Here is a 21,433-nt window from a genome sequence, read left to right on the forward strand (position 1 = left end):
AAAATATCTGCCATCCATTCTGTATTATTTATGTCCACACATAGGCTACAATAGAAAAGGGAGAGTCCACCTATGAACATGTGGTATCCACCCATGTCATCATTAAGTGTAAGACAATAAATCTTAATTCTGCCCAAATATCACAGAACATGGGTGACTGATGGACAGAAACTGTCTGCTATAAACGGAGAATGATTCATTATGATCTCATATCAAAGTGATCAAAACAAGATAATTATTAACACCTCCCCTAAGTCCTCCGCTGCTCACACCTAAGCTGTGAAGCAAGAAGTCCCATGTCACTGAAGAACAATACCATAGAAAATCAATTGACGTCATTATGGTAAGCATCCAAGTAAAATGACAGATGTCACATTATATATATATACAGTGTATATATATTATATATATATATATATATATATATATATATATATATATATATATACACAGTCCTATGAAAAAGTTTGGGCACCCCTATTAATCTTAATCATTTTTAGTTCTAAATATTTTGGTGTTTGCAGCAGCCATTTCAGTTTGATATATCTAATAACTGATGGACACAGTAATATTTCAGGATTGAAATGAGGCTTATTGTACTAACAGAAAATGTGCAATATGCATTAAACCAAAATTTGACCGGTGCAAAAATATGGGCACCTCAACAGAAAAGTGACATTAATATTTAGTACATCCTCCTTTTTGAAAGATAACAGCCTCTAGTCGCTTCCTGTAGCTTTTAATCAGATCCTGGATGAAGGGATTTTGGACCATTTCTTTCTACAAAACAATTCAAGTTCAGTTAAGTTTGATGGTCGCCGAACATGGACAGCCCGCTCTCAAATGATCTGAAAACAAAGATTGTTCAACATAGTTGTTCAGGGGAAGGATACAAAACGTTGTCTCAGAGATTTAACCTGTCAGTTTCCACTGTGAGGAACATAGTAAGGAAATGGAAGACCACAGGGACAGTTCTTGTTAAGCCCAGAAGTGGCAGGCCAAGAAAAATATCAGAAAGGCAGAGAAGAAGAATGGTGAGAACAGTCAAGGACAATCCACAGACCACCTCCAAAGAGCTGCAGCATCATCTTGCTGCAGATGGTGTCACTGTGCATCGGTCAACAATACACCGCACTTTGCACAAATAGAAGCTGTATGGGAGAGTGATGAGAAAGAAGCCGTTTCTGCACGTACGCCACAAATAGAGTTGCCTGAGGTATGAAAAAGCACATTTGGACAAGGCAGCTTCATTTTGGAAACAAAAATGGAGTTGTTTGGTTATAAAAAAAGGCGTTATGCATGGCGTCCAAAAAGAAACAGCATTCCAAGAAAAACACATGCTACCCACTGTAAAATTTGGTGGAGGTTCCATCATGCTTTGGGGCTGTGTGGCCAATGCCGGCATCGGGAATCTTGTTAAAGTTGAGAGTCGCATGGATTCCACTCAGTATCAGCAGATTCTTGAGAATAATGTTCAAGAATCAGTGACGAAGTTGAAGTTACGCCGGGGATGGATATTTCAGCAAGACAATGATCCAAAACACCGCTCCAAATCCTCAGGCATTCATGCAGAGGAACAATTACAATGTTCTGGAATGGCCATCCCAGTCCCCAGACCTGAATATCATTGAACATCTGTGGGATGATTTGAAGCGGGCTGTCCATGCTCGGCGACCATCTAACTTAACTGAACTTGAATTGTTTGTCCAAAATACCTTTATCCAGGATCCAGGAACTGATTAAAAGCTACAGGAAGCGACTAGAGGCTGTTATCTTTGCAAAAGGAGGATCTACTAAATATTAATGTCACTTTTCTGTTGAGGTGCCCATACTTTTGCACCGGTCAAATTTTGGTTTAATGCATATTGCACATTTTCTGTTAGTACAATAAACCTCATTTCAATCCTGAAATATTACTGTGTCCATCAGTTATTAGATATATCAAACTGAAATGGCTGTTGCAAACACCAAAATATTTAGAACTAAAAATGATTAAGATTAATAGGGGTGCCCAAACTTTTTCATAGGACTGTATATATACAGTCCTATGAAAAAGTTTGGGCACCCCTATTAATCTTAATCATTTTTAGTTCTACATATTTTGGTGTTTGCAGCAGCCATTTCAGTTTGATATATCTAATAACTGCTGGACACAGTAATATTTCAGGATTGGAATGAGGTTTATTGTACTAACAGAAAATGTGCAATATGCATTAAACCAAAATTTGACCAGTGCAAAAGTATGGGCACCTCAACAGAAAAGTGACATTAATATTTAGTAGATCCTCCTTTTGCAAAGATAACAGCCTCTAGTTGCTTCCTGTAGCTTTTAATCAGTTCCTGGATCCTGGATGAAGGGATTTTGGACCATTCCTCTTTACAAAACAATTCAAGTTCAGTTAAGTTTGATGGTCGCCGAGCATGGACAGCCCGCTTCAAATCATCCCACAGATGTTCAATGATATTCAGGTCTGGGGACTGGGATGGCCATTCCAGAACATTGTACTTGTTCCTCTGCATGAATGCCTGAGGATTTGGAGCGGTGTTTTGGATCATTGTCTTGCTGAAATATCTATCCCCGGCGTAACTTCAACTTCGTCACTGATTCTTGAACATTATTCTCAAGAATCTGCTGATACTGAGTGGAATCCATGCGGCCCTCAACTTTAACAAGATTCCCGGTGCCGGCATTGGCCACACAGCCCCAAAGCATGATGGAACCTCCACCAAATCTTACAGGGGGTAGCAAGTGTTTTTCTTGGAATGCTGTTTTTTTTTTGGACGCCATGCATAACGCCTTTTTGTATGACCAAACAACTCAATCTTTGTTTCAACAGTCCACAGGCTTGTCCAAATTTGCTTTTACATACCTAAGGGGGCTCTGTTTGTGGCGTGGTTGCAGAAACAGCTTCTTTCTCATCAATCTCCCATACAGCTTCTCCTTGTGCAAAGTGTGCTGTATTGTTGACCGATGCACAGTGACACCATCTGCAGCAAGATGATGCTGCAGCTCTTTGGAGGTGGTCTGTGGATTGTCCTTGACTGTTCTCACTATTCTTCTTCTCTGCCTTTCTGATATTTTTCTTGGCCTGCCACTTCTGGGCTTAACAAGAACTGTCTCTGTGTCTTCCATTTCCTTACTATGTTCCTCACAGTTGAAACTGACAGGTTAAATCTCTGAGACAACTTTTTGTATTCTTCCCATGAACAACTATGTTGAACAATCTTTGTTTTCAGATCATTTGAGAGCGGGCTGCCCATGCTCGGTGACCATCAAACTTAACTGAACTTGAATTGTTTTGTAAAGAGGAATGGTCCAAAATACCTTCATCCAGGATCCAGGAACTGATTAAAAGCTACAGGAAGCGACTAGAGGCTGTTATCTCTGCAAAAGGAGGATCCACTAAATATTAATGTCACTTTTCTGTTGAGGTGCCCATACTTTTGCACCGGTCAAATTTTGGTTTAATGCATATTGCACATTTTCTGTTAGTACAATAAACCTCATTTCAATCCTGAAATATTACTGTGTCCATCAGTTATTAGATATATCAAACTGAAATGGCTGCTGCAAACACCAAAATATTTAGAACTAAAAATGATTAAAATTAATAGGGGTGCCCAAACTTTTTCATAGGACTGTATATATATATATATATATATATATATATATATATACACACACACACACACTCACCGGCCACTTTATTAGGTACACCTGTCCAACTGCTCGTTAACACTTAATTTCTAATCAGCCAATCACATGGCGGCAACTCAGTGCATTTAGGCATGTAGACATGGTCAAGACAATGTCCTGCAGTTCAAACCGAGCAATAGTATGGGGAAGAAAGGTGATTTGAGTGCCTTTGAACGTGGCATGGTTGTTGGTGCCAGAAGGGCTGGTCTGAGTATTTCAGAAACTGCTGATCTACTGGGATTTTCACGCACAACCATCTCTAGGGTTTACAGAGAATGGTCCGAAAAAGAAAAAACATCCAGTGAGCGGCAGTTCTGTGGGCGGAAATGCGTTGTTGATGCCAGAGGTCAGAGGAGAATGGCCAGACTGGTTCGAGCTGATAGAAAGGCAACAGTGACTCAAATAGCCACCCGTTACAACCAAGGTAGCCAGAAGAGCATCTCTGAACGCACAGTACCTCGAACTTTGAGGCAGATGGGCTACAGCAGCAGAAGACCACACCGGGTGCCACTCCTTTCAGCTAAGAACAGGAAACTGAGGCTACAATTTGCACAAGCTCATCGAAATTGGACAATTGAAGATTGGAAAAACGTTGCCTGGTCTGATGAGTCTCGATTTCTGCTGCGACATTCGGATGGTAGGGTCAGAATTTGGCGTCAACAACATGAAAGCATGGATCCATCCTGCCTTGTATCAACGGTTCAGGCTGGTGGTGGTGGTGTCATGGTGTGGGGAATATTTTCTTGGCACTCTTTGGGCCCCTTGGTACCAATTGAGCATTGTTGCAACGCCAAAGCCTACCTGAGTATTGTTGCTGACCATGTCCATCCCTTTATGACCACAATGTACCCAACATCTGATGGCTACTTTCAGCAGGATAATGCAATGCCATGTCATAAAGCTGGAATCATCTCAGACTGGTTTCTTGAACATGACAATGAGTTCACTGTACTCCAATGGCCTCCACAGTCACCAGATCTCAATCCAATAGAGCATCTTTGGGATGTGGTGGAACGGGAGATTCGCATCATGGATGTGCAGCTGACAAATCTGCGGCAACTGTGTGATGCCATCATGTCAATATGGACCAAAATCTCTGAGGAATGCTTCCAGCACCTTGTTGAATCTATGCCACAAAGAATTGAGGCAGTTCTGAAGGCAAAAGGGGGTCCAACCCGTTACTAGCATGGTGTACCTAATAAAGTGGCCGGTGAGTGTATATAATATATATATATATAATATATGGGGACCAGGTCCAAATTGTTCCAAATTTCAAATTCTTCTTCTTCTGAATAGGAGAAAAATGTTTTCTCAAAAAAGATTGAAAATTATTACACCAAAATTGAATGTGTAAGGAAAACTTAATTTTTTTCATAAATACTACAGAAGAACGGAAAAAGCGCTTCAAAATACTTTACTAAAGAAAAAAGTCTGACTTTACTTACCTGAGTGATTTTAGTCTGTACGCTTAACACAAGCAGATATTACAATGAAGTCTATGGAGAGGGGAGGAGGATAAGAAATGAGCGAGAGGAGGCAGTCTACAGAATTAAATTTCTGGGTTATTTCCAAATTACATTTTTATAACAAACTCTTTCATGCCCCCCTCGTCTCTCAATAGACTTACATTGCCTGAGTTGATCAGTCGCAGAAAAAAAGCCAATACATTAAAAACATGCACTTTTCTTTAATAAAGTATGTTACACAGTAAGTTATCTTTACCTGCACTATGTATTGATGGAAAAAAAAAAAAAAAGTTTAGATCTCCTTCAATGGGGCAGCTTGGTTTGGATGAACCCTGAATTAGGATGCAGTTCCATTAAAAAAAAAAAAAGACCTGGCCGATCCCGTTTTGGGAATGAAGAGCGTATCTAAACAGGAGGAGCAAGGTTACTGACATCATCCAATGCTTCAATTTCCTTTAGACCAGAGCATTTCCTTACGATTATGCCATTATCACATTGTCAGTGTTTTCCAAGGAGGAAAAAGCCACTTCACAAAAGCAGATATTGTGAGATGGTCAGAATCCATGCAGTCTCAGCTTTTTCTATCACAGTGACGTATTGAGGTTGTGAATGAATTATTGGTGTCCATGTCACCATGAAGCCTTAGCTTTACGTGGCTTTCAAGTAAAGCAACTATAGGAGGTTCTGGTCTGGGATCCTGGTGATGATCCCCAACCATCTATATGCTTATGGGTTGCCTAAAATCTTTTACAGATATCATCCAAAGATGCTTTGAAGTCTTTGATCTTTGCTTAGCAGAACATCTTGGACAGAAATGAAAAACGTTGACCTGTGGAAAACTAATCAAAACTTCCAGAATTATGTACATGGAGGATTCTTTGTTAAAAATTGAGATAATTGGTAAAGACTATTAGGTCCTATTTATGTAAGTAATGGCCACTTTCTGAACTGGTGTCACACAGCCATTTCCAAACTGATGAGAGCCTATGGGCTATTCACAGGTTCATTTTTTTGGGGGGGGCAGACCATGAATACAATATATATGTGTGTGTGTGTGTTCTGTTCTAATCCTGCCTGTTTTTAATGGGTCCCTCAAAGACTCGATCTATGAGTATCCATGATACACAGAAGCAAAGCTGTCGTCCATTGTATACATTTTTTAAAATCCTTTTTGGTCCATGAACAGAAGATCTAATAAGTAAAAAGAGAGATGGATACAATGACAACCAGACATCACTCACTGAAAAACAAGATACTTTAGAAAAACGAATTCTATACACACTTGGGGGTTAAATAACTGTGCACTTGATAAAAAAAACAAAAACAAAAGTGATCTACTAGATCACAGTAATAGACACAGAATGGGACAGACAAGCACAGAGATCTCTGTGCCGGGACAGAAGTCCTATCATCTGGCTCATCAGGGGTGAAGTCATTTCCTGGCAGGAATCATCCAGGTAACTCACAGCCCCGGGCACTGACGCTCACACATCCTGAACTGCAGCCCAGACTTCACATCAAGTGTACAGTGGAGCAGCAGAAAAACCGCAGTGTGCAGTGGAGCAGCAGAAAAACCGCAGATCCCTGCAGCCCAGCGATCCACTCTGAGCACACACTAGACTCGCAGCACATTCTCCTCCATGTCATCTCATCAAACCAAAGTCATAAAAACCCTAAAAATGCGCCACAACATAGACGATAAGAAAACACTGTAATAACTGCAGCGAATATGTCCACATTCACACAGACACTTGAGTTTAGAGCAAACGACATTCCTGAGAAGAGGAAGACTAGACGAAGGAGCAGCAGCATCTTCCAGAGACTCTACAAAGTCCCAGACAAAGACGTTACCCTGGCACAAAGATAAGTGAGGAGCTGAGGCGAGCGCTGGGCAGCACCTGGGAGAGCAGGGCATGGACTGGCAGCACTCACCAGCTTCCGCAAGGAGCCCTCGTCCATACAGGAGAACCTCTCGTCAGACATGTCTATGTGTCTAGTGACCCCCTCACGTCTTCTCCAGCTCCAGCCGCTATCCATAGACTTCTGAGCTCTCTCCCACACTACAACTTCAAATCAGTGAGTTTCCGTTCGAGTCTGACACGCCCCTGAAATGTCGCCCAATCACACTGTGAGAATAACCGGCATGCCACGCCCAACTGATGGTGGAGTGGTGGAATCGAATCCCGAAGCCACACCTCTTTGCAAGGCGCGCCGGGAGTTGTAGTCCAGACGGGGAAGGTGCAGTACACGCAGGTACAGTAGGCAGGTTTGAATTAGAACTGTCATTCGCAACGGTCTGTGTCGGGGATCAATGAGTGTCCTGTGTGAGTCCGGGATCAGGGAGACATGAGGCTGACGTCACCTGGAGGAGCTGAGCGTCATGTCATAAATTCAGTCATAAATGAGTCATGGAGGAGTCTTCAATAAACTGGAGGGATTGTATTTTTCCTTACGGGAATTCTCCACTAGTCACCCGCTGCTCAGCTTTATTTGTTTATCTGCTTCAGCACGTGCCATTCTCTTGGATCAGATGCAATGCACACTATAATTAATTACATTATGTTTCCTTTGTGTATTTATAGAGCGGTAATAAATGTTGTTTCACACTTTTTTGTTAAGTATATAATTCCACGTGTTACTTCATAGTTTGATGCCTTCAGTGTGAATCTACAATTGTCATAGTCATGAAAATACAGAAAACTCTTTGAATGAGAAGGTGTGTCCAAACATTTGGTTTGTACTGTATATATAATTACAATATTAGAGCAAAAGGATAAATTTAGAGCGGAAAACTGTACAATTAAAAGGAGTCTCTATTACCCTATTTAGTCGCCTCTAGCCTGAATACAAGATGACGTACGGTTGGGCATGGAGGTAAGGCCAATGAAATGTTGCAATCTTGTGGAGACAATCTGGGGAAACCAATGCTGTGTGCCGGCAAGCTGCTGAAAAATGGTAGTTAGAAGCCCTGCCATGAGAGCCAATACATGTGGCCACAGGATGTCCTGCACATATTGCTGAACTATTGGTGTCCCTTGTATCAGTACTAAGGGTGACTGACTATTGTATGTAATGGGTCCCCAGATCATCACACCAGCAGTTGTGGCGCTGTTTTTCTCTACAGGAGAGGCCGGATAGAAGTGCTCACCATGAGGCATCCACACTCGAACCTGACTGTTGTCTGATTCCAAACAGAATCTGGATTCTGATACGGTTTCAGTCCTTAGCTGTCCAGTTTTATTGTTCACAACACCATGAAGGCAATGTGGGTTGGTTGTCAATGGCAGGATATGTAATGGGTGCTGTCACACCAAATTTTTTTTTTTGACAAATGCCTAAACATAGAGGTCTATAATGAAGTTATAGTTTGTTGTCATGCTGCTGTGGTGAAAGTGTACTGTAAGTAGACAAATGGCACCTTTGAAAATAATTGATGTGGGAGCATCACATGCCATTAATGTGAGAAGTGAATGTCGCCTACAAAGGTGTGTGAGGACTAAAAAACATAGTACCGTGAAGTAGCTCATTTTGAAAATGGGCCAGGGGGCTAGCAGTCGTGTGTCTAAAACAATAGTTCAGCAATATCTGCTGCATTTGGGGCTCTGAAGCAGATGGACAGTCACTGCACCTACACTAGCGAAGTTACATCATGAAAAAGGCTTTTATTTGCCCGGCAGTATTGGAATTGGACCACCGATGATTAGCAAAGGCTATTTTCTAGAACTATTCATCCATGTAGAAGGCCCCCTCATCCGAGTTGGTTATGAATCCATCCATGCAGATCACTCACATCCATACATGCCATTTGTCTTCCCACGGCAGATAAAACCTTTCAACAAGACAATGTGACATGTCCCAAATGGCTAAAAATGTCTCACAGTGGTTGGAATCGCATGACCAAGACTTCTAAGTATGTCTCTGGCCACCTAATTCCCCAGATTTGAACACTACTGAGCACCTTTTCGGCCTACTTCAATAGAAATGTTAACTTCATGCACCCGTCCTCATGCATCCTCCAGCAAATACAGGATGCACTGCACTCAGCATGGCTCCAGCTACCTGTGACAATCTTATTCAATCATTCCCAGCCCATCTTGTTGCTGTCCATGCTGCACACAGTGGTTTACTCTCAATATTTAATGGTGGTCAAAATGATGTGATTTGCCTCTGTAAATAGGCAAAAAGTTTTAGGCAGCCAAGAAAAAAATGCTGCAAAGTTAAAAAATAATTTAAAAAAATTGAAGTGTTAATGGTTTATTTTTGTCAATTAAAAAATGAAGTGAATGAACAAATGAGAAATCTAAATAAGGTCAATATTTGGTATCACCATCTTTTGGAGAAGGAGTCCTGGAAGACTCCATAGAGCACTGATGTCAACATCATCCGCTCTGTCTGGGCAGCAGCTTAACTAAAATCTTGTGGGTCTCAGTGCAAACTTTTACCAGGCCCCCAATCCCTTCCATATAGCATTCTTGAAAGTGATGGTTATGGGTGCTGCAGCAGTATCTCAGAAACTTGAAAGATATGCAACTATAGTACCCACAACTGCTGTTATCCAGAAAATGGTGCATGAGCAGTGCCTTGCATGTAAATAATACTGTGATATGCATGCTCTGGGAAACAGATGATCAGCAGGGGTCCTAACAGTCTAAGAGGTGAATGGGGGTCCAACACTCAGGGCCCCTGCTGATCAGATGTTTGAAGGAACTGTGATGCTTTTGCAAGTGTTATTTACATCACACAATATCTGTTTTCTAGTGACCATGCAATGTAATTACAGCCTGTAAAAATGCACAGAAGCCTGACTCAAGATCCTATCACACTTGGATGCAATATACTCTTTTGACCGAGGTGAGTAAGCTAAGTAATTAAAAACTTCATCTTCATTCTCAGAAAGTACAACAATCCTGTGGCTACCAACAGTGCCACAAAAAAACAGGAAATAGTGTTTCTGCTGCCGCCTCTGTATATGTCATCTCAATATACTGGAAATAATATTTAGAATGAATAATATAGTTAATTAATTTCTTATTATTACATTTTAAAAATTTTATTTATATGTTTTGGTGGCAGTGTAGATACCAGATACAGTCCTATGAAAAAGTTTGAGCACCCCTATTAATCTTAACCCCTTCCCGCCGATGGCATTTTTTGATTTTCGTTTTTGACTCCCCTCCTTCTAAACCCCATAACTTTTTTATTTCTCCGCTCCCAGAGCCATATGAGGTCTTAATTTTTGCGGGACAAATTTTTCTTCATGATGCTACCATTAATTATTCTATATAATGTACTGGGAAGCAGGAAAAAAATTCAGAATGGGGTGGATTTGAAGAAAAAATGCATTTCTGCGACTTTCTTACGGGCTTTGGTTTTACGGCGTTCACTGTGCAGCCAAAATGACATGTCCCCTATATTCTGTGTTTCGGTACGGTTCCAGGGATACCAAATTTATATGGTTTTATTTACATTTTGACCCCTAAAAAAAATTCCAAAACTGTGTTAAAAAAATTTTTTTTCTAAAAGTCGCCATATTCCGACAGCCGTAACTTTTTTATATGTAAGTGTACGGGGATGCATAGGGCGTCTTTTTTTGCGGGGTCGGGTGTACTTTTTAGTTCTACCATTTTCAGGAAATGTTATTGCTTTGATCACTTTTTATTCAAATTTTTATCAGAATCAAAACAGTGAAAAAACGGCGGTTTGGCACTTTCGACTATTTTTCCCGCTACGGCGTTTACCGAACAGGAAAAATATTTTTATAGATTTGTAGAGCGGGCGATTTCGGACGCGGGGATAGCTAACATGTATATGTTTCACAGTTTTTAACTACTTTTATATGTGTTCTAAGGAAAGGGGGTGATTTGAACTTTTAATTCTTTTTATATTTTTTTATATTTTTTTTAATTTTTTTTTTTTTTTTTTTTGCATTTATTAGACCCCCTAGGGGTGTTGAACCCCAGGGGGTCTGATCACTAATGCAATGCATTACAATGCTAATGCATTGCAAAAAAGCATCCTTTCTTTTGCAGGCTGCATAGACCAGCCTGCAAAAGAAAGGATTTGCAGACAAGCCTGGGAGCCTGTACAAGGCTCCCTGCTGTCATGGCAACGGGACGTCAGCCCTGGAGCATGCTCCAGGAGCCGGCGATCCCGGCCAAAATGGCGGCGCCCATGTGCCGCCGGGAAAATGGCGCCTCCGGCGCCTTTGACCGCGGCGCCGGAGGGGTTAATGCCTCCGATCGGTACGGGGACCGATTGGAGGCATTAGAGCCGGTTGTCTGCTGCTTAAAACAGTAGACACCCGGCGGCTATGGCGGCCGCCCGGCTCCCGGGCGATCGCCATAGTTACAGACCCGACATGCGCCGTACTATTACGGCGCATGTCGGGAAGGGGTTAATCATTTTTAGTTCTAAATATTTTGGTGTTTGCAACAGCCATTTCAGTTTGATATATCTAATAACTGATGGACACAGTAATATTTCAGGATTGAAATGAGGTTTATTGTACTAAAAGAAAATGTGCAATATGCATTAAACCAAAATTTGACCGGGGCAAAAGTATGGGCACCTCAACAGAAAAGTGACATTAATATTTAGTAGATCCTCCTTTTGCAAAGATAACAGCCTCTAGTGGCTTCCTGTAGCTTTTACTCAGTTCCTGGATGAAGGTATTTTGGACCATTCCTCTTTACAAAACAAATCAAATTCAGTTAAGTTTGATGGTTGCCGAGCATGGACAGCCCGCTTCAAATCATCCCACAGATGTTCAATGATATTCAGGTCTGGGGACTGGGATGGCCATTCCAGAACATTGTAATTGTTCCTCTGCATGAATGCCTGAGTCAATTTGGAGCGGTGTTTTGGATTATTATCTTGCTGAAATATCCATCCCCGGCATAACTTCAACTTCGTCACTGATTATTGAACATTATTCTCAAGAATCTGCTGATACTGAGTGGAATCCATGTGACCCTCAACTTTAACAAGATTCCCGATGCCGGCATTGGCCACACAGCCACACACTTGGGTAGCAAGTGTTTTTCTTGGTATGCAGTTTTTTTTTTAACGCCATGCATAACACCTTTTTGTATGACCAAACAACTCAATCATTGTTTCATCAGCCCACAGGACCTTCTTCCAAAATGAAGCTGGCTTGTCCAAATGTGCTTTTGCATACCTCAGGCGACTCTGTTTGTGGCGTGCTTGCAGAAACGGCTTCTTTCTCATCACTCTCCCATACAGCTTCTCCTTGTGCAAAGTGCGCTGTATTGTTGACCGATGCACAGTGACACCATCTACAGCAAGATGATGCTGCAGCTCTTTGGAGGTGGTCTGTGGATTGTCCTGTTGGATTGTACTGTTCTCACCGTTCTTCTTCCCTGCCTTTCTGATATTTTTCTTGGCCTGCCACTTCTGGGCTTAACAAGAACTGTCCCTGTGGTCTTCCATTTCCTTACTATGTTCCTCACAGTGGAAACTGACAGGTTAAATCTCTGAGACAACTTTTTGTATCCTTCCCCTGAACAACTATGTTGAACAATCTTTGTTTTCAGATCATTTGAGAGCGGGCTGTCCATGCTCGGCGACCATCAAACTTAACTGAACGTGAATTGTTTTGTAAAGCAGAATGGTCCAAAATACCTTCATTCAGGATCCAGGAACTGATTAGGAAGCGACTAGAGGCTGTTATCTTTGCAAAAGGAGGATCTACTAAATATTAATGTCACTTTTCTGTTGAGATGCCCATTATTTTGCACTGGTCAAATTTTGGTTTAATGCATATCGCACATTTTCTGTTAGTACAATAAACCTCATTTCAATCCTGAAATATTACTGTGTCCATCAGTTATTAGATATATCAAACTGAAATGGCTGTTGCAAACACCAAAATATTTAGAACTAAAAATGATTAAGATTAATAGGGGTGCCCAAACTTTTTCATAGGACTGTATGTGTGTACATATACACATTGTGAGGGGAAAAAAGTATTTAGTGAGTCACCAATTGTGTAAGTTCGCCCATTTAAAAAGATTTGGTCGACCTGTAATTGACATCATAGGTAGATCTGAACTATGAGAGACAAAATGAAAAAGACAAATCCAGAAAATCACAGTCTGATTTGGAAAGAATTTATTTTGTAAATTATGGTGGAAAATTTGGTCAATAACAAAAGTTAATTTCAATACTTTGTTATAATTCCTTTGTTGGCAATGACAGAGGTCAAACGTTTTCTGTAAGTCTTCACAAGGTTGGCCCATTCCTCCATGCAGATCTCCTCTAGAGCAGTGATGTTTTGGGGCTGTTGCTGGGCAACATAGGCTTTCAACTCCCTCCAAAGGTTTTCTATAGGGTTGAGATCTGGAGACTGGCTAGGCCACTCCAGGACCTAGAAATGCTTCTTACGAAGCCACTCCTTCGTTGGGATCATTGTCATTCTGAAAGACCCAGCCACGTTTCATCTTCAATGCCCTTGCTGATGGAAGGAGGTTTTCACTCAAAATATATAGCCCCATTCATTCTTTCATGTACACGGATCAGTCATCCTGGTCCCTTTGCAGAGAAACAGCCCCAAAGCATGATGTTTCCACCCCCATGCTTTACAGTAGGTCTGGGGTTCTTTGGATGCAACTCAGCATTCTTTTTCCTCCAAACACAACAAGTTGTGTTTATACCAAACAGTTCCAGTTTGGTTTCATCAGACCATAGGACATTCTCCCAATACTCTTCTGGATCATCCAAATGCTCTCTAGCAAACTTCAGACAGACCGATACATATACTGGCTTAAGCAGTGGGACACATCTGGCACTGCAGGATCTATGTCCCTGGCAGCATAGTGTGTTACTGATGGTAGCCTTTGTTACGTTGGTCCCAGGTCCCTGCAGGTCATTCACTAGGTATCCCCGTGTTGTTCTGGGATTTTCGCTCACCATTCTTGTAATCATTTTGACCCCACGGGGTGAGATCTTGTGTGGAGCCCCAGATCGAGGGAGATTATCAGTGGTCTTATATGTCTTCCATTTACTAATCATTGCTCCCACAGTTGATTTTTTCACAGCAAGCTGCTTGCCTATTGCAGATTCAGTCTTCCCAGCCTGCTGCAGAGCTCAGATTTTGTTTCTGGTGTCCTTCGACACATCTTTGGTCTTGACTAGAGATGAGCCAAGGGGTTAAGCGCATTGAATATTCAATGTGCTTAACTCCTTTGTGTTCGGCTGCTTACACGGAAACCTATGGCGGGGAGGTATTTGATTGAATATTACTTGCTCATCTGTAGTCTTCGCCATAGTGGAGTTTGGAGTGTGACTGAGGTTGTGGACAACTGATAACAAGTTCAAACAGGTGCCATTACTACAGGTAATGAGTGGAAGTCAGAGGAGCCTCTTAAGAAGAAGTTACAGGTCTGTGAGAGCCAGAAATCTTGATTGTTTGTAGGTGACCAAATACTTATTTTCCACCATAATTTGCAAATAAATTCTTTCCAAATCAGACAATGATTTTCTGGATTTGTTTTCTCATTTTGTCTCTCATAGTTGAGGTCTTTCTATGATGTCAATTACAGGCCGACTTCATCTTTTTAAGTGAGAGAACTTGCACAATTGGTGGCTGACTGAATACTTATATCTAGTATTTTTTATTTCTAAGTGTAGTTTGTTTATTCAATTTTCGTGCAATTGTTTTGTTTTAATCTCATAGAAAGGGCCTTTACCCTCTTTTTCCTTACAATATACTAGGATACAGTCCTATGAAAAAGTTTGGGCACCCCTATTAATCTTAATCATTTTTAGTTCTAAATATTTTGGTGTTTGCAACAGCCATTTCAGTTTGATATATCTAATAACTGATGGACACAGTAATATTTCAGGATTGAAATGAGGTTTATTGTACTAACAGAAAATGCGCAATATGCATTAAACCAAAATTTGACCGGTGCAAAAATATGGGCACCTCAACAGAAAAGTGACATTAATATTTAGTACATCCTCCTTTTGCAAAGATAACAGCCTCTAGTCGCTTCCTGTAGCTTTTAATCAGTTCCTGGATGAAGGTATTTTGGACCATTTCTTTCTACAAAACAATTCAAGTTCAGTTAAGTTTGATGGTCGCCGAACATGGACAGCCCGCTCTCAAATGATCTGAAAACAAAGATTGTTCAACATAGTTGTTCAGGGGAAGGATACAAAACGTTGTCTCAGAGATTTAACCTGTCAGTTTCCACTGTGAGGAACATAGTAAGGAAATGGAAGACCACAGGGACAGTTCTTGTAAAGCCCAGAAGTGGCAGGCCAAGAAAAATATCAGAAAGGCAGAGAAGAAGAATGGTGAGAACAGTCAAGGACAATCCACAGACCACCTCCAAAGAGCTGCAGCATCATCTTGCTGCAGATGGTGTCACTGTGCATCGGTCAACTATACAGCGCACTTTGCACAAATAGAAGCTGTATGGGAGAGTGATGAGAAAGAAGCCGTTTCTGCACGTACGCCACAAATAGAGTTGCCTGAGGTATGAAAAAGCACATTTGGACAAGGCAGCTTCATTTTGGAAACAAAAATTGAGTTGTTTGGTTATAAAAAAAAAGGCGTTATGCATGGCGTCCAAAAAGAAACAGCATTCCAAGAAAAACACATGCTACCCACTGTAAAATTTGGTGGAGGTTCCATCATGCTTTGGGGCTGTGTGGCCAATGCCGGCATCGGGAATCTTGTTAAAGTTGAGAGTCGCATGGATTCCACTCAGTATCAGCAGATTCTTGAGAATAATGTTCAAGAATCAGTGACGAAGTTGAAGTTACGCCGGGGATGGATATTTCAGCAAGACAATGATCCAAAACACCGCTCCAAATCCTCAGGCATTCATGCAGAGGAACAATTACAATGTTCTGGAATGGCCATCCCAGTCCCCAGACCTGAATATCATTGAACATCTGTGGGATGATTTGAAGCGGGCTGTCCATGCTCGGCGACCATCTAACTTAACTGAACTTGAATTGTTTGTCCAAAATACCTTTATCCAGGATCCAGGAACTGATTAAAAGCTACAGGAAGCGACTAGAGGCTGTTATCTTTGCAAAAGGAGGATCTACTAAATATTAATGTCACTTTTCTGTTGAGGTGCCCATACTTTTGCACCGGTCAAATTTTGGTTTAATGCATATTGCGCATTTTCTGTTAGTACAATAAACCTCATTTCAATCCTGAAATATTACTGTGTCCATCAGTTATTAGATATATCAAACTGAAATGGCTGTTGCAAATACCAAAATATTTAGAACTAAAAATGATTAAGATTAATAGGGGTGCCCAAACTTTTTCATAGGACTGTATATATACTGTAGTGGTCACATCTTGTACATGTGTAAACAGAGACAGGGAGGACTGTCAGATAGTCAGTGCTGAGTTGCCGCTAAAACACAGACTTGAGAATTGTTTCCTTTTTTTAATTTTATTCTATTTATAGACAGTTCAGATTTTTTAAAGAATTTGATTAACCCCTTTAATGCACATTCAGGATGTGCAACCTAAAATAAATGAGATATAGCACCACCTTGTGGTCTCTCAATTAATTTTCTCCTTTTTTTACTTTATTAAAGAGGACCTTTCATGGTTTGGGGCACAGGCAGTTCTATATACTGCTGGAAAGCCGACAGTGCGCTGTTCCCGATCTGTGCCCCGGGAAAATAGCTTGCGGTCCCAGTACCGTAGCTCTTTACAGTCAGAAGGGCATTCCTGACATTCTGTCAAGAACATCCTTCTCCACAGCAGCGCCTATTGCGCTGTACAGTGTGAGTGGGGAGGAACGCCCCCTCCCCTCCTGATAACACTCGTCTATGGATGAGCACTATGAGCAGAGGGAGGGGGCATTCCTCCCCGGTCTCAGAGCACAGCGCGATAGGCGATGCTGTGGAGAAGGACGTTCTTGACAGACTGTCAGGAACGCCCTTCTGACTGTAAAGAGCTACGGTACCGGGACCGAAAGCTCTTTACCCGGGGCACAGATCGGGAAAGCCGACAGTGCGTTGAATTCAGCGCACTGTCGGCTTTCCAGCAGTATATAGAACTGCCTGTGTCCCTAATCATGAAAGATCTTCTTTAAAGTGTATTTGAATAGATTTGAATGCCAGCTCTTTATGGTGTGTAACTTAACGTGTATGTTAGAATTGCTAATTTTGCCTTGCCTTATATTTTCATAGAGTTCTCAGGCAACCATTTTCATTGATTTCTATTCTAACCCAAAGAAGAAACCAGCAACTTCTTTGTCTTGAGATAATTATAACAGCCATCACTGATACATATGCTGTATTTACATATAATGGGATAGTGTAAGACTCATTTTAATGCCTAGCATATGTTACTATACATGTCACCTGTATATTAATGGCCATTAAAAGGAAAGCCTTTGGATTCCACCCCCAAATCCATGGCAGATTCTACCTGGAATCTGCTTCCCATTGTCTTCAAAGGGAGGCAGAGAACGCAGCAGGATGCTTGATCTTGCCGCAAATTCTGTGTTTTGAGACTCCCTGCTAAATAGGCCCAGTTATCTGGGCCTTGCATTGGCATCCTGTACCAGATAAACTAAAGGCGTATATATGGTGATGCAAAATAAGGAGGAAGTATAAAAGCAAAGTATGATATGGCACCTGAATATGCTAATGTAGGCGTTTGTTCATTTCAACAAGGCTGGACAAATTTGAATTGGCTTATGCAATAAAAAAGTCTAGCGTATGTGAAGGACATCCTCTGCGCCTATAAAGCTGGCTTCCTGCAGATCACTCTGAGTTCTGTATTCAGCCAAAAGTCATATACACCAGAGAAGAATCATCTTTGCAATAAAAAATCATGGTCAAGGATCACATTGAAATGAAAGTTTAATAAACTAGTTATTTTGTTACTGTTATGGTGTACATTATATGCCTTTAATGTGGAGGTCAACACCCTTAAAATTATTGCCTGGCACACTGACTACATCTACTTTGACTTTTTTACACATATTTGGCACACAATACAAAAAAGGTTGCTAACCTCGGGCTTCTAACTGGTTGGGGGGAAAGACTAGTATGTCTTCAGTATGTCTTTTTTTTTGGTTTTTTAAATGTAGATTGTGAGCCCCACAATGTACATTTTCCCCTATCAGTATGTCTTTGGAATATGGGATGGAAATCCATGCAAACATGGGGAGAACATACAAACTCCTTGCAGATGTTCTTTAGCCCTTGGCGGAATTTGAACACCAGGACTCCAGCACTGCAAGGCTGCAGTGCTAACCACTGAACCACCGTGTGGCCCCTGTCTTAACTGAACTTCTGAAGAGAAAGGTTATGTGGCAGCCGGAGCTGGAGCCAGAGCCAGTGACAAAACCCATGTACTATTACTGCAGCCCTTTGAGAGGAGTTTGAGGAGAAAAGTGTCATTTTTGGAGTAGAAATAGAGGTCCTTTCAAGCCTTGTAGAATAGACCCTGTTGTGCGACAGGAGTCACATGACCAACCTGGGGACGTAAACTGCTCACCTCACCTCTCATCCACAGTGGAACTCCCCGTAAGATCTTCTCTTCCATATTAACCACTTCAGGATCAGGCTATTCTCCATGGTTCAGGACTGGGCACATTTTCACTTTTTTTCCTACATGCAGTTTTAATGGCAATCACTTTTGTTTTTTAATTCAAATATTTTGCCTCTTTTTGGTGATGTTTAGGACTTTATTTTTGCATGTTTTGTTTTAATATCTGAGAAAATGTAAAAATAAACAGTAGGAGGGTTTTACACGTGTTTTCAGATTTTTTAATAGCACAAAGTGTCACTAAAATAATTTTCCTTTTCCCTTATGGTACGGTATTTTTTTTTTATTATGGTGACACATGTCACCAGGGGCAGGGCTATACTCTAATATGTGGTTGTGGTAGTGGAGTCTTTTTGTCCTTTTATTTCTATTTTTTATACTTTGTGCCTCCTGTGATGAATAGTTATCTTTTAACTTTTGTGTTTATAGTTGTAGTGGAAGTTCAGTTCAATGTGTCAGCATGGCTCCTCTGTAATTTGTCTAGTAATTTCAATCCACAAGCCACAATACATATGGGCAAATAAATGCCACGAAGTAAATTCAATTCAGATGGTCAGTAGGCATGAATGGTAGGCACTAGGCAGTCTATAGGCATAAATGGTAAGGGCTTAATATATTGAAAAAGTAAAATTATGGCATCAGTGGGAGGTTCCAGGAAGTGGGTTGGGTGGGAGCCTTTTTAACCCCTTACCACTGGTGACATTTTTCGATTTTTGTTTTTGACTATCTGCCTTCCAAACCCCATAACTTTTGTATTTTTCTGATCATAAAGCCATGTGAGGGGTTAATGACTGTGGGACAATTTGTTCTTCGTAACGGTACCATTTATTATTCTGTACAATGTACTTGAAAGCTGGAAAAAAAAATCAGAATGGGATGGAGTTGAAGAATAAAATGCAGTTGTGCGACTTTCTTACGGGCTTTGTTTTTACATTGTTCACTCTATAGTCAAAATGACATGTCACCTGTATTCTATGTTTCAGTACAATTCTGGAGGTACCAAATTTATATCGTTTTATTAGAGAATGTCTATTGCTTTGATCCCTTTGTAATTAAAATTTTATCAGAAGCAAAACAGCAAAAAAAAAAACCACTGGTTCAGCATTAAGTATAAGAACAGGTGTTTTCGGACTCAGGCATACCTAATGTGTATGTATTTCAAATTTTTTTTTACTTTTATATGTATTCTAGGGAAAAGGGGTGATTTGAACAATTCCTTTTTTTTTAATTTCTTTTTACTTTTTTTTTTTTTTTTTGCATTGCATTGTATCAGCATTTTTCTGACAGGGTGCATAAAGCAGCCTGTCATACAAATGCAGAAGCCTTCAGCCACATGGTGGCTCAGTAGTTAGCACTGCAGCCTTGCAGTGCTGGAGTCCTGGTGTTAAAATCCCACCAAGGACAAAATCCATCTGCATGGAGTTTGTATGTTTTCCCTGTGTTTGCATGGATTTACATCCCATATTCCAAAGACATACTGATAGGGAAAAAAAATCTACATTGTGAGCTCTATGTGGGGCTCACAATCCACATTTAATTAAAAAAAAAAAAAAATGCAGAAGCCTTCAAAAAGCTCCCAGCTGTCATGGCAATGGAACGCTGGCCATATTTAAATACTCTACATCTGCCGTACTATTATGGCAGATGTTGGGAATGGCTTAAAAAGGGATGAGGTACACAAACCCTTGGTCATATTCTCTAGAGTCACAGCCTAGCAAGAATTCTGTCCAATCATTCTGCGATGCTCCACTGCCCAGCTTCAGAAACAATTATGTTCTTTTTACTTCCGTTTTATTTTTACATTATTTGCATATATATGGTCTATATTTGGTCTATCTATTTGTTAAGCACTGTTTTTTTGTGTATACTAATTCATTGTCTCTAAACGTTTCCACAATTCTGAAGAGAGTAAGTACTGCTTCATCTTGTCAGCCTTTTTGGTTGCTATTGGTGTGTGGTTTCAGCCGATCCGAACAGCATGCTCGCATAGAAATGAATGGACGTAGCCGGCACGCGGGGGGTTAAGCGGCCGGCCGCCGTCAAAGCGGAAGTACCAGGTGTATCCATTAATTTCTATGGAGCGTGCTGTTCAGATCGGCTGATCTGAACAGTACTCGCTCATCTCTATTAGCTACCGTATTTTTCGGACTATAAGACGCACTTTTTTTCCCCCAAATTTCGGAGGAAAATGAGGGTGCGTCTTATAGTCTGAATGTGGGTTTGCAGCATGGCCACGCTACTGCCACCGCTGGTTTTCTTCAGCGGCAGTAGCGCGGCAATCCGCAGGCCCCGGCAGCTAAGACAGTCCCCGGCATCTGCTGTAATAGACCGGCGGATGCCGGGGAGTGTCTTAGCTGCCGGGGCCTGCAGATTGCCGCGCTACTGTCACCGCTGGTTTTCTTCAGCGGCAGGAGTGTGACAATACTGCAGGCCCCGGCAGCTAAGACACTCCCCGGCATCCGCCGGTCTATTACAGCTGATGCCGGGGACTGTCTTAGCTGCCGGGGCCTGCGGATTGCCGCTCTACTGCCGCTGAAGAAAATCAGCGGTGGCAGTAGCACGGCCATGCTGCAAACCCACTGCTCCTCCGCAGGTCCCGACAGTTAGTTAGCCCCCCCCCCCCCGGCCTCATACCTTTAGTGATGCAGGCCGGCTCCTGCACGGCGAGGCCGCAGGAGCCGGCCTGTTCCGATGACAGCCGGGAGCCTAATG

General features: G+C 41.4%; 1 protein-coding gene across 2 annotated transcripts in view; it reads right to left on the reverse strand.

Annotated features, from left to right (window-relative positions):
* SMTN (smoothelin) overlaps positions 1-7,254 on the reverse strand; it is a 102,706-nt gene extending 95,452 nt beyond the window's left edge. For both annotated transcript variants that reach the window (XM_075276646.1, XM_075276647.1), the window contains exon 1: positions 7,096-7,254. In XM_075276646.1, the coding sequence (XP_075132747.1) occupies positions 7,096-7,200 (105 nt within the window). In that variant the 5' untranslated portion in view covers positions 7,201-7,254. The remainder of the gene's footprint in view (positions 1-7,095) is intronic.
* Between the last annotated feature and the right edge of the window lie 14,179 nt (positions 7,255-21,433).

This window comes from Leptodactylus fuscus, chromosome 1 (genome assembly GCF_031893055.1).
Source record: "Leptodactylus fuscus isolate aLepFus1 chromosome 1, aLepFus1.hap2, whole genome shotgun sequence".
Lineage (NCBI taxonomy): Eukaryota > Metazoa > Chordata > Amphibia > Anura > Leptodactylidae > Leptodactylus > Leptodactylus fuscus.